This window comes from Procambarus clarkii, chromosome 5 (genome assembly GCF_040958095.1).
Source record: "Procambarus clarkii isolate CNS0578487 chromosome 5, FALCON_Pclarkii_2.0, whole genome shotgun sequence".
Lineage (NCBI taxonomy): Eukaryota > Metazoa > Arthropoda > Malacostraca > Decapoda > Cambaridae > Procambarus > Procambarus clarkii.
The window spans coordinates 49,065,766-49,082,484 of NC_091154.1; the positions used below are offsets into that span (position 1 = coordinate 49,065,766).

Here is a 16,719-nt window from a genome sequence, read left to right on the forward strand (position 1 = left end):
ACCACAACTACACCACAACCAACTACACCACAACCAACTACACCACAACCAACTACACCACAACTACACCACAACCAACTACACCACAACCAACTACACCACAACCAACTACACCACAACTACACCACAACCAACTACACCACAACCAACTACACCACAACCAACTACACCACAACCAACTACACCACAACCAACTACACCACAACTACACCACAACCAACTACACCACAACCAACTACACCACAACCAACTACACCACAACTACACCACAACCAACTACACCACAACTACACCACAACCAACTACACCACAACCAACTACACCACAACCAACTACACCACAACTACACCACAACCAACTACACCACAACCAACTACACCACAACCAACTACACCACAACCAACTACACAACCAACTACACCACAACCAACTACACCACAACCAACTACACCACAACCAACTACACCACAACTACACCACAACCAACTACACCACAACCAACTACACCACAACCAACTACACCACAACCAACTACACCACAACTACACCACAACCAACTACATCACAACCAACTACCTACCTTGAGGTGCTTCCGGGGCTTAGTGTCCCCGCGGCCCGGTCGTCGACCAGGCCTCCTGCACCACAACTACACCACAACCAACTACACCACAACTACACCACAACCAACTACATCACAACCAACTACACCACAACCAACTACACCACAACTACACCACAACCAACTACAAAACAACTACACCACAACCAACTACACCACAACTACACCACAACCAACCACACCACAACCAACTGCACCACAACCAACTACGCCACAACCAACTACACCACAACTACATCACAACCAACTACACCACAACCAACTACACCACAACTACATCACAACCAACTACACCACAACCAACTACACCACAACCAACTACACCACAACCAACTACACAACCAACTACACCACAACCAACTACACCACAACCAACTACACCACAACCAACTACACAACCAACTACACCACAACCAACTACACCACAACCAACTACACCACAACCAACTACACAACCAACTACACAACCAACTACACCACAACCAACTACACCACAACTACACCACAACCAACTACACCACAACCAACTACACCACAACCAACTACACTACAACCAACTACACTACAACCAACTACACCACAACCAACTACACCACAACCAACTACACCACAACCAACTACACCACAACCAACTACACAACCAACTACACCACAACCAACTACACAACCAACTACACCACAACCACACCACAACCAACTACACCACAACCAACTACACTACAACCAACTACACAACCAACTACACCACAACCAACTACACCACAACCAACTACACCACAACCAACTACACAACCAACTACACCACAACCAACTACACCACAACCAACTACACCACAACCAACTACACCACAACCAACTACACCACAACTAACTACACCACAACCAACTACACCACAACCAACTACACAACCAACTACACCACAACCAACTACACCACAACCAACCACACCACAACCAACCACACCACAACCAACTACACCACAACCAACTACACCACAACTAACTACACCACAACCAACTACACAACCAACTACACCACAACCAACTACACCACAACCAACTACACCACAACCAACTACACCACAACTACACCACAACCAACTACACCACAACTACACCACAACCAACTACACCACAACCAACTACACCACAACTACACCACAACCAACTACATCACAACCAACTACATCACAACCAACCACAACTACACCACAACCAACTACACCACAACCAACTACATCACAACCAACTACACCACAACCAACTACATCACAACCAACTACACCACAACTACACCACAACCAACTACAACACAACCAACTACATCACAACCAACTACACCACAACTACACCACAACCAACTACATCACAACCAACTACACCACAACCAACTACATCACAACCAACTACACCACAACTACACCACAACCAACTACATCACAACCAACTACACCACAACCAACTACACCACAACCAACTACACCACAACTACACCACAACCAACTACACCACAACTACACCACAACCAACTACATCACAACCAACTACACCACAACCAACTACACCACAACTACACCACAACCAACTACATCACAACCAACTACCTACCTTGAGGTGCTTCCGGGGCTTAGTGTCCCCGCGGCCCGGTCGTCGACCAGGCCTCCTGCACCACAACTACACCACAACCAACTACACCACAACTACACCACAACCAACTACATCACAACCAACTACACCACAACCAACTACACCACAACTACACCACAACCAACTACACCACAACTACACCACAACCAACTACACCACAACCAACTACACCACAACCAACTACACCACAACCAACTACACCACAACCAACTACGCCACAACTTCACCACAACCAACTACACCACAACCAACTACACCACAACTACACCACAACCAACTACACCACAACTTCACCACAACCAACTACACCACAACTTCACCACAACCAACTACACCACAACCAACTACACCACAACTACACCACAACCAACTACACCACAACTTCACCACAACCAACTACACCACAACTTCACCACAACCAACTACACCACAACCAACTACACCACAACTACACCACAACCAACTACACCACAACTACACCACAACCAACTACACCACAACTACACCACAACCAACTACACCACAACCAACTACACCACAACCAACTACGCCACAACTACACCACAACCAACTACACCACAACTTCACCACAACCAACTACACCACAACCAACTACACCACAACTACACCACAACCAACTACACCACAACTTCACCACAACCAACTACACCACAACTACACCACAACCAACTACACCACAACCAACTACACCACAACTACACCACAACCAACTACACTACAACTACACCACAACCAACTACACCACAACTTCACCACAACCAACTACACCACAACCAACTACACCACAACCAACTACACCACAACTACACCACAACCAACTACACCACAACTACACCACAACCAACTACACCACAACCAACTACACCACAACTTCACCACAACCAACTACACCACAACCAACTACACCACAACCAACTACACCACAACTACACCACAACCAACTACACCACAACTACACCACAACCAACTACACCACAACCAAATACACCACAACTTCACCACAACCAACTACACCACAACCAACTACACCACAACTACACCACAACTACACCACAACCAACTACACCACAACTACACCACAACCAACTACACCACAACTACACCACAACCAACTACAACACAACCAACTACACCACAACCAACTTCACCACAACTTCACCACAACCAACTACACCACAACCAACTACACCACAACTACACCACAACCAACTACACCACAACCAACTTCACCACAACTTCACCACAACCAACTACACCACAACTACACCACAACCAACTACACCACAACCAACTACACCACAACCAACTACACCACAACTACACCACAACCAACTACACCACAACCAACTACACCACAACTACACCACAACCAACTACACCACAACCAACTACACCACAACTACACCACAACCAACTACACCACAACCAACTACACCACAACCAACTACACCACAACTACACCACAACCAACTACACCACAACCAACTACACCACAACTACACCACAACCAACTACACCACAACCAACTACACCACCACCAACTACACCACAACTACACCACAACCAACTACACCACAACTACACCACAACCAACTACACCACAACTACACCACAACCAACTACACCACAACCAACTACACCACAACCAACTACACCACCACCAACTACACCACAACCAACTACACCACAACCAACTACACAACAACCAACTACACCACAACCAACTACACCACAACTACACCACAACCAACTACACCACAACCAACTACACCACAACTACACCACAACCAACTACACCACAACCAACTACACCACCACCAACTACACCACAACCAACTACACCACAACTACACCACAACCAACTACACCACAACCAACTACACCACAACTACACCACAACCAACTACACCACAACCAACTACACCACAACCAACTACACCTCAACCAACTACACCACAACCAACTACACCACAACCAACTACACCACAACGACACCACAACCAACTACATCACAACCAACTACACCACAACCAACTACACCACAACTACACCACAACCAACTACATCACAACCAACTACACCACAACCAACTACACCACAACTACACCACAACTACACCACAACTACACCACAACCAACTACACCACAACCAACTACACCACAACTACACCACAACCAACTACACCACAACCAACTACACCACAACCAACTACACCACAACTACACCACAACCAACTACATCACAACCAACTACACCACAACTACACCACAACCAACTACACCACCACCAACTACATCACAACCAACTACACCACAACTACACCACAACCAACCACACCACAACCAATTACACCACAACCAACTACACCACAACTACACCACAACCAACTACACCACAACTACACCACAACCAACTACAACACAACCACCTACACCACAACCAACTTCACCACAACTTCACCACAACCAACTACACCACAACTACACCACAACCAACTACACCACAACTACACCACAACCAACTACACCACAACCAACTACACCACAACTACACCACAACCAACTACACCACAACCAACTACACCACAACTACACCACAACCAACTACACCACAACCAACTACACCACAACTACACCACAACCAACTACACCACAACTACACCACAACCAACTACACCACAACTACACCACAACCAACTACACCACAACCAACTACACCACAACCAACTACACCACCACCAACTACACCACAACCAACTACACCACAACTACACCACAACCAACTACACCACAACCAACTACACCACAACTACACCACAACCAACTACACACCACCAACTACACCACAACCAACTACACCACAACTACACCACAACCAACTACACCACAACCAACTACACCACAACTACACCACAACCAACTACACCACAACTAACTACACCACAACCAACCACACCACAACTACACCACAACCAACTACACCACCACCAACTACATCACAACCAACTACACCACAACTACACCACAACCAACTACACCACAACTACACCACAACCAACTACACCACAACCAACTACACCACAACCAACTACACCACAACCAACCACACCACAACTACACCACAACCAACTACACCACAACCACACCACAACCAACTACACCACAACTACACCACAACCAACTACACCACAACTACACCACAACCAACTACACCACAACTACACCACAACCAACTACACCACAAACAACTACACCACAACCAACTACACCACAACCAACTACACCACAACCAACTACACCACAACCAACTACACCACAACCAACCACACCACAACCAACTACACCACAACTACACCACAACCAACTACACCACAACCAACTACACCACAACCAACTACACCACAACTACACCACAACCAACTACACCACAACCAACTACACCACAACCACACCACAACCAACTACACAACTACACCACAACTACACCACACCACAACTACACCACAACCAACTACACCACCACCAACTACACCACAACCAACTGCATCACAACTACACCACAACCAATTACACCACCACCAACTACACCACAACCAACTACACCACAACCAACTACACCACAACTACACCACAACCAACTACATCACAACCAACTACACCACAACCACACCACAACCAACTACACCACAACTACACCACAACCAACTACATCACAACCAACTACACCACAACCAACTACACCACAACCACACCACAACCAACTACACCACAACCAACTACACCACAACCAACTACACCACAACCAACTACAACACAACCAACTACACCACAACCAACTACACCACAACCAACTACACCACAACTACACCACAACCAACCACATCACAACCAACTACACCACAACCACACTACAACCAACTACACCACAACCAACTACACCACAACCAACTACAACACAACCAACTACACCACAACCAACCACACTACAACTACACCACAACCAACCACACCACAACCAACTACACAACTACACCACAACCAACTACACCACAACCAACTACAACACAACCAACTACACCACAACCAACCACACCACAACCAACTACACAACTACACCACAACCAACTACACCACAACCAACCACACCACAACCAACTACACCACAACCAACTACACCACAACTACACCACAACCAACTACACCACAACTACACCACAACCAACTACACCACAACCAACTACACCACAACCAACTACACCACAACCAACTACATCACAACCAACTACACCAGAACCAACTACACCACAACTACACCACAACCAACAACACCACAACCAACCACACCACAACTACACCACAACCAACCCCACCACAACTACACCACAACCAACTACACCACAACCAACTACACCACAACCAACCACACTACAACTACACCACAACCAACCACACTACAACTACACCACAACCAACTACACCACAACCAACCACACTACAACTACACCACAACCAACTACACCACAACCAACCACACTACAACCACACCACAACCAACTACACCACAACCAACTACACCACAACCAACTACACCACAACCAACCACACCACAACCAACCACACCACAACCAACTACACCACAACCAACCACACTACAACCAACCACACCACAACCAACCACACCACAACCAACCACACCACAACCAACCACACCACAACATTTATATTTAGTGGACAGTTTCAATGAACTTTTATCTCTATAAAAGTCAGTTTCAATGAAGCCTTTTAGAAACTCTGGTATTGGTAAGGTCTGGTACTGGTAAAAATTTAAGTTTTATAAGGTTATTGGGAGGTCAATTATTTTAGTACCAATTTGTTGTATTTGTTATATTAGGCTACCATAATAATCTTGATGCTATTAGGGTAAAAACAAATATTTAATATATATTAATATATCTAGTTGTAATTAAGAAAAATTCTTATATTCACCCCAAATAATGCGCAAATGACACATACGAAAATCAACTGCTCTAAAATTTCTAAATTAATTAAAATTTATATATATATATATATATATATATATATATATATATATATATATGCAGTATAACCACATATGAAAAATAGAAAATGCTTAACGCGTTTTCGGCTAATTCGCCTTCATCAGAGCAAAGTAGAATTTTTCTATTTTTCATATGTGGTTATACTGCATACTTGGATCAGTGTTTTTGTGATCATTGTTGCATATATATATATATATATATATATATATATATATATATATATATATATATATATATATATATATAAATATATATATATATATATATATATATATATATATATATATATATATATATAACCCTTTTTTGTAACAAAGTTCAAATAAAGTAAATATATATGTGTACATACAAAAGAATGGGGGTGGTAGGAGAAGATAATATTAGTGTTCAGTGAGAAACCACAAGGTCTCCTCTGAATACTTTTTATTTTCTTCTCCGAGGCTATGGGTCCCCACATTGGCACCAGAGGTGGTACCCTCACAAATTATATATATATATATATATATATATATATATATATATATATATATATATATATATATATATATATATATATATATATATATATATTTATGATCGATGTTCCCTTCGGGAATCTTAATTTTAAGATGAATAGGAAAACCAGGGATATACTGAACATCTTGTTTCAGAATCTTTACTTTAAAATGCATAACGTTTCGAATACTTCTCGTATTCATCATCAGATCTAAAAGAAAAAACAGAAATCACAATCAAATAACTGGTAAACAAAGAACTCATACTGAATATAATTGCCTATCAAAGAAAGGAAAAAGCTTAAAAAACAAAAAACTTAAGCGCACTTAAAGTGATCAATACAAATGAAACTTATAACCGTCACATATATTAAAGCTAATTTAAAAGTCCATTAAACTACAAGATGAATTTTATAAATATTAAAACGAACCATTCTATTAAACTTACGTGAAGTGATCGGAAGTGAAACTTGATACCTATCACAGATACTAAACACTATAAAAAATATTTATATAATGACTACAAATCTACAAAAAATGTATGTAAAATACAAACAGAATAAACGACAATTATAAAGTACTAACCAAAATCTTATAAAAAACTCAAATATTAAATAAAATTAAATACCAAAAAATGTATTATATATCCTAAATAAAAGATTATATTAATGTACAATGTCAAGACTTGAAATAAGTAAGAAAGGGCAAAGACATGGTAAACTAAACAAAATTATAATAAAATTAAACTACCAAAATGAACTATAAATCAAATTACAGGGCCTACTGTGCACTATACAGTGTACAATTGAACAGCTGAAAGGTTGCTATTTAACAGAGGCCGCAGCTCCTTTATATATAAGGATTCCATTACTCTCAAATCTGACTGGCCATTCATACAAGTGTCCAGAATTTTAAAATCAGATTCCAGCAGAGAATGATCAAACTCATAACAATGGTTTCTAATCTCCGAAAATGCTGGTTTAGACAATGGTAATCCAGTCCTAAAAGATAATCCCCGGTGCTCAAGTATCCTAATCTTAAAGTTCCGAATGGAACTCCCGATATATCCAGCATTACAGCTGGAACAATTATACATATATACGTCATTTGAGCACAAGGGGGTAGGCACTTTATCTTTAAATTTAAAATAAGAGCCTATGGTATTTGTGTTGACAAAAATAAATCTAAAGTCTACTTGAGGATAACACTGCTGCAACAGTCTCCTCAAACGACTCCTTACAGAAAAGCTAATACTGCCATAAAATGGTAATTTAATATATTTAAGATCCCTTTCCACTGTAGTAATCCTACACGATGGGTGAAACTTCTTATTTAAGAAATTCCTTATAAAGGTATAAACCATATGCACAGGATAACCATTATTTGAAAAAAATTTCACAAGAAAATTAATTTCCTGATCCAAGTTATTCCAATTAGAACATAAAACAAAGGCCCTATTCAGTAGAGTGTTAATAGCATTTTTCTTAAAAATATCAGGAACAAAGGAATTAAAATTTAAACCTAAACCAGTAAAGGTTGGTTTCCTAAAAACATTAGTGTTGAACCCATTGAGGTTATTCACTTTTACATCAAGAAACGACAATGAATTATCAACTTCACACTCTGCAGTAAACCGTATATTACTATGTTGTGCATTAAGATACTCTCTAAATTTCTCAATATGACATTGGTCCCTAAATAACAAAAAAGTGTCATCTACATATCTCCTGTACAAGACTGGTTTAAAGTCCAAAGGACAATTATCAAGCCAATTTATTTCATGAAAACTCAAAAAAGCATTAGCCAGTGCAGGACCTAAAGGAGACCCCATTGCTACTCCATCAATTTGTTTATAATAAATATTATTAAACATAAAGATGGAGTCTTTAACTGCTATTTCTAACAGCCGTCTGAATATTTTACTACAAAATCCAGACACTAAGTTAGTGTCAGCAAATAATTGACTTACACAGATATCAATGGTTTCCAACAGAGGAATATTAGTAAAAAGTGATTCAACATCGAAACTGGCCATTATAGTTGGGAACTCAAAATTTAAAGAGGAAAGTTCTTTTACAAAATCCTGAGAATTTCTCACAGTAAATTCATTATGCGTTAATGGTTCTAATAATGGAACCAGAAACTTTGCCAGTTTATAATTAAAAGTGCCAATCGCTGATAAAATAGGACGAATCGGTATACCTGTTTTATGAACTTTAGGTAACCCATATAAGATGCCTGGCTTAGAGCCAGTTGCAAGTAATTTAGTATAATCAAAAAGAGAGTCTTTCAGACTTCTTAAAACTCTATTCAGTTTATCCTCACATTTCAAAATATACGAGAAAGGGTCTATATCCACCAACGTAAATTTAGAGGGGTCTTCTAACAACCTTTCCACCTTATTAACATACTCTAACTTGTCCAAAACCACTATACCCCTACCTTTATCTGGCCTGGTAATGCAAATACTCCTATCGTTCTTTAAGCCATTAATACACTCCAATTTCCTTTTGTCAAAAGGAGGGAATGTAGATCTATATTTACCAAAGTCGTTAAAGACTTCATGTGCTAAGGAGGAAACAGTACTGATGATATTGGTCCAACTTTAATTTGTACCAGTCCTTAGGGTACAAGTTTTCAATGTATTGCATAACCGCTCAAAACCCAAAAAATGATTAACAAATTTAGGTTTTTTACACGTCAACCCGAAGTCTAACCCCAGAGAGAGAAGTTCTTTCTCAATGGGAGACAGAACTCTCTTTGAAAAATTGAAAACCACCTTATCAGGGTCCACCGAATTAAATGAAGGCATACCCAAGTTACGCAATTTCTTCCCGTGAATAAGTCTACATTTTTCAACCCTTTTATCATTATAATTTTCATATTTACATTTTAAGGATGCAAAATCAACCCAGGAAACCAAGATCTTGAATTTCTCCAAGTTCACGTGCAATTCACTTTTCAACTTATTTACCCGCTTCTGCTTTTCAGAAATTTCAATGTTCAACAATCTTAATAACCAAGAATTACCTAGATTTGAGAGTAATGGAATCCTTATATATAAAGGAGCTGCGGCCTCTGTTAAATAGCAACCTTTCAGCTGTTCAATTGTACACTGTATAGTGCACAGTAGGCCCTGTAATTTGATTTATAGTTCATTTTGGTAGTTTAATTTTATTATAATTTTGTTTAGTTTACCATGTCTTTGCCCTTTCTTACTTATTTCAAGTCTTGACATTGTACATTAATATAATCTTTTATTTAGGATATATAATACATTTTTTGGTATTTAATTTTATTTAATATTTGAGTTTTTTATAAGATTTTGGTTAGTACTTTATAATTGTCGTTTATTCTGTTTGTATTTTACATACATTTTTTGTAGATTTGTAGTCATTATATAAATATTTGTTATAGTGTTTAGTATCTGTGTGTTAGGTACCAAGTTTCACTTCCGATCACTTCACGTAAGTTTAATAGAATGGTTTGTTTTAATAGTTATAAAATTCATCTTGTAGTTTAATGGATTTTTAAATTAGCTTTAATATATGTGACGGTTAATAAGTTTCATTTGTATTGATCACTTTAAGTGCGCTTAAGTGTTTTGTTTTTTAAGCATTTTCCTTTCTTTGATAGGCAATTATATTCAGTATGAGTTCTTTGTTTACCAGTTATTTGAGTGTGATTTCTGTTTTTTCTTTTAGATCTGATGATGAATACGAGAAGTATTCGAAACGTTATGCATTTTAAAGTAAAGAATCTGAAACAAGATGTTCAGTATATCCCTGGTTTTCCTATTCATCTTAAAATTAAGATTCCGAAGGGAACATCGATCATAAATATTTTATAAAACGATACGGAAGACCTGTAGTTACGTTATACAGAAGAATAGAAAAAGTGGATTTCGCAGTTAAGAAGGCTCACTTGGATTTGGAATTTCTACAAACCTGTAAGGCGCATCGTTTGGTCCCAAGATTCCTCAGGTTTAAAATGTATTCCGACAAATTTGCGTTAACAAGTGAATATAATTCTTGGTTATTAAGATTGTTGGACTTTGAAATTTCTGAAAATTTTTAGTTTAAGTTTAACCCAACCAAATGTAATTTAATGAAGATAGGTGTAGGGAGCAGGAGGCCAGTTACAAGGTATCATTTGGGAGATGAAATTCTACACGAGTCATAGAGAGAGAAAGACCTGGGGGTTGATATCACGCCAGACCTGTCCCCTGAAGTCCATATCAAGAGGATAACATCAGCAGCATATGCCAGGTTGGCTAACATAAGAATGACATTGAGACACTTGTGCAAGGAATCATTCAGAACTTTGTATACCACCTATGTCAGACCAATCCTGGAGTATGTAACCCCAGCTTGGAGTCCATATCTAGTCAATCATAAGACAAAACTGGAAAAAGTTCAAAGGTTTGCCACCATATTAGTACCCGGGCTGAGAGGTATGAGCTACAAAGAGAGACTACAGGAATTAAACCTCACGTCGCTAGAAGACAGAAGAGTTAGGGGGGATATAATCACCACGTACAAGATTCTCAGAGAAATTGACAGGGTAGATAATGACGGGCTATTTAACAAGGGGCACACGCACAAGGGGACACAGGTGGAAACTGAGTGCCCAAATGAGCCACAGAGATATTAGAAAAAAAAATTTAGTGTCAGAGTGGTTGAGAAATGGAATGCATTAGGCAGTGATGTGGTGGAGGCTGACTCCATACACAGTTTCAAGTGTAGATATGATAGAGCCCAATAGGCTCAGGAACCTGTACACCAGTTGATTGACAGTTGAGAGGCAGGACCAAAGAGCCAGAGCTCAACCCCCGCAAGCACAAATAGGTGAGTACAAGCACATCTAGGTGAGTACAGATAGGTGAGTACACAGAGACCTCGTAAGGGCCTCGTAGCCTGGTGGATAGCGCGCAGGACTCGTAATTCTGTGGCGCGGGTTCGATTCCCGCACGAGACAGAAACAAATGGGCAAAGTTTCTTTCACCCTGAATGCCCCTGTTACCTAGCAGTAAATAGGTACCTGGGTGTTAGTCAGCTGTTACGGGCTTCTTCCTGGTGTGTGTGTGTGGTGTGGAAAACAAAAGTAGTTAGTAAACAGTTGATTGACAGTTGAGAGGCGGGCCGAAAGAGCAAAGCTCAACCCCCGCAAACACAACTAGGTGAATACACAACACCTACATAGACAAGCACATGTAGGTGAGTGCAAATAGGTGAGTACACCAAAACTACATAGAGAAGCACATGTAGGTGAGTGCAAATAGGTGAGTACACCACACCTACATAGACAAGCACATGTAGGTGAGTACAGGCAGGTGAGTACACCACACCTACATAGACAAGCACATGTAGGTGAGTACAGGCAGGTGAGTACACCACACCTACATAGACAAGCACATGTAGGTGAGTACAGGCAGGTGAGTACACACCTACATAGACAAGCACATGTAGGTGAGTACAGGCAGGTGAGTACACCACACCTACATAGACAAGCACATCTAGGTGAGTACAGGCAGGTGAGTACACACGTACATAGACAAGCACATGTAGGTGAGTACAGCCAGGTGAGTACACCACACCTACATAGACAAGCACATCTAGGTGAGTACAGGCAGGTGAGTACACCACACCTACATAGACAAGCACATGTAGGTGAGTACAGGCAGGTGAGTACACACCTACATAGACAAGCACATGTAGGTGAGTACAGGCAGGTGAGTACACCACACCTACATAGACAAGCACATCTAGGTGAGTACAGGCAGGTGAGTACACCACACCTACATAAACAACCGCTAATTAACTCACCTGAACTAAATAAAATATCTGGATATAAATTTTGCGTTTTTTACATCACAAGAAAGAAACCCAGATTAAAATACCGCAAAACTCTCATATGTATACATATACTTTTTCTGGGGAGGGAAAGAGGGAGATAGAGAGCGGAGGATAAAGAGGAGAGATAGAAGAGGACAGAAAAGGACACATCCGCCTCGATAGTTTACGGCGCATGTTTGGGTTCGTGTATAGTTCAGGTTCTGTTAAACAGTTCTATTGTTAACGTCTTGTACTAGGGGAGGTCCACCCCTAGTACCTGGTGTGGTGTTACTCCCTGGTACCGTGCCAGTCGTGGTGGTACTCCCTGGTACCGTGCCAGTCGTGGTGGTACTCCCTGGTACCGTTCCAGTCGTGGTGGTACTCCCTGGTACCGTCCCAGTCGTGGTGGTACTCCCTGGTACCGTCCCAGTCGTGGTGGTACTCCCTGGTACCGTGCCAGTCGTGGTGGTACTCCCTGGTACCGTGCCAGTCGTGGTGGTACTCCCTGGTACCGTCCCTGTCGTGGTGGTACTCCCTGGTACCGTCCCTGTCGTGGTGGTACTCTCTGGTACCGCCCCAGTCGTGGTGGTACTCCCTGGCACCGTCCCTGTCGTGGTGGTACTCCCTGGTACCGTGCCAGTCGTGGTGGTACTCCCTGGTACCGTGCCTGTCGTGGTGGTACTCCCTGATACCGTCCCAGTCGTGGTGGTACTCCCTGGTACCGTCCCTGTCGTGGTGGTACTCCCTGATGCCGTTCCAGTCGTGGTGGTACTTCCTGGTACCGCCCCTGTCGTGGTGGTACTCCCTGGTACCGTCCCTGTCGTGGTGATACTCCCTGGTACCGTCCCTGTCGTGGTGGTACTCCTTGGTACCGTCCCTATCGTGGTGGTACTCCCTGATACCGTCCCAGTCGTGGTGGTACTCCCTGGCACCGTCCCTGTCGTGGTGGTACTCCCTGGTACCGTGCCAGTCGTGGTGGTACTCCCTGGTACCGTCCCTGTCGTGGTGGTACTCCCTGATACCGTCCCAGTCGTGGTGGTACTCCCTGGTACCGTCCCTGTCGTGGTGGTACTCCCTGATACCGTTCCAGTCGTGGTGGTACTTCCTGGTACCGCCCCTTTCGTGGTGGTACTCCCTGGTACCGTCCCTGTCGTGGTGAAACTCCCTGGTACCGTCCCTGTCGTGGTGGTACTCCTTGGTACCGTCCTTATCGTGGTGGTACTCCCTGATACCGTCCCTGTCGTGGTGGTACTTCCTGGTACCGTCCCTGTCGTGGTGGTACTCCCTGGTACTGTCCCTGTCGTGGTGGTACTCCCTGATACCGTCCCTGTCGTGGTGATACTCCCTGGTACCGTCCCTGTCGTGGTGGTACTCCCTGGTACTGTCCCTGTCGTGGTGGTACTCCCTGATACCGTCCCTGTCGTGGTGGTACTTCCTGGTACCGTCCCTGTCGTGGTGGTACTCCCTGGTACTGTCCCTGTCGTGGTGGTACTCCTTGGTACCGTCCCTATCGTGGTGGTACTCCCTGATACCGTCCCTGTCGTGGTGGTACTCCCTGGTACTGTCCCTGTCGTGGTGGTACTCCCTGATACCGTCCCTGTCGTGGTGGTACTCCTTGGTACCGTCACAGTCGTGGTGGTACCCCTGGTATCGTCCCAGTCGTGGTGGTACTCCCTGGTACCATCCCAGTCGTGGTGGTACTTCCTGGTACCGTTCCTGTCGTGGTGGTACTCCCTGGTACCGTCCCAGTCGTGGTGGTACTCCCTGGTACCGTGCCAGTCGTGGTGGTACTCCCTGGTACCGTCCCTGTCGTGGTGGTACTCCCTGGCACCGTCCCTGTCGTGGTGGTACTCCCTCGTACCGTCCCAGTCGTGGTGGTACTCCCTGGTACCGTCCCTGTCGTGGTGGTACTCCCTGGTACCGTCCCAGTCGTAGTGGTACCCCCTGGTACCGTCCCAGTCGTGGTGGTACTCCCTGGTACCGTTCCAGTCGTGGTGATACTCCCTGGTACCGTCCCAGTCGTAGTGGTACCCCCTGGTACCGTCCCAGTAGTGGTGGTACCCCCTGGTACCGTCCCAGTCGTGGTGGTACCCCCCTGATACCATGCCAGTCGTGGTGGTACCCCCCTGGTACGGTTCCATTCGTGCTGTTACTCCCTGGTATCGTCCCAATCGTGGTGGTACCCCTGGTACCGTACCAGTCGTTGTGGTTACCCTGGTACCGTCCCAATCGTGGTGGTACCCCTGGTACCGTACCAGTCGTTGTGGTACTCATGGTACCGTCCCAGTCGTGGTGGTACTCCCTGGTACCGTCCCAGTCGTGGTGGTACTCCCTGGTACCGTCCCAGTCGTGGTGGTACTCCCTGGTACCGTCCCAGTCGTGGTGGTACTCCCTGGTACCGTCCTAGTCGTGGTGGTACACCCTGGTGCAGTCCACATTACGAAAGCTGTAATGGAAATGTTCGAAACAAATATTTTAATGGCTTCAGAGGTTCGAACCTCGCGTCTACTGTCCGAACATGACGGTGACAGAAAGAGACGGAGACGGGTGGAGGTAAGCTGTCGGGAGGATTCTGTCATAGAGAAAGACAGACAAACTTTCAGTATTAGATACATGCAAGCAGGCGGGCAGACAGACATAGACAGACAGGGAGAGAATCAGATATATAGACAGACAGCTAGACAGACCAATAGACAGATGTGTTTGGAGACAGAAAGTTATTGACTTCAATCACTTGGTACAGACGTCATATTAAACCATGGGTTTCTCATCTTCATTTCACTGTTTTTTTTTGGACTGGGACAAACTTGTTTGCTGCGTCCTTGCACTTTTGCGTGATGTAGTCCATCATATCCTGGGCCGTCTTTTCCCTGAGCTCTGTTTCCCATGCCATATCTGTTAGGAATTTTCTTATCGCCTCATAGTTTCCCTTTCGGTATGCTAACCTTTTCGTTTCGGTATCCCTCCTCGAGTTCAATAACCCTTCTTCAATCAAGTACTCAAACACCAGTACACTGTGGTCGCTCATTCCTACTGGGTCCTCA

At 43.3% G+C, this 16,719-nt stretch overlaps 1 protein-coding gene across 1 annotated transcript in view; it reads right to left on the minus strand.

Moving 5' to 3' along the window:
* The window catches only part of LOC138352104 (uncharacterized), a 190,144-nt gene extending 178,343 nt beyond the window's left edge, over positions 1-11,801 (minus strand). Inside the window, exon 1 of the mRNA XM_069304362.1 lies at positions 11,789-11,801. Within this exon, the coding sequence (XP_069160463.1) occupies positions 11,789-11,801 (13 nt within the window). The remainder of the gene's footprint in view (positions 1-11,788) is intronic.
* Between the last annotated feature and the right edge of the window lie 4,918 nt (positions 11,802-16,719).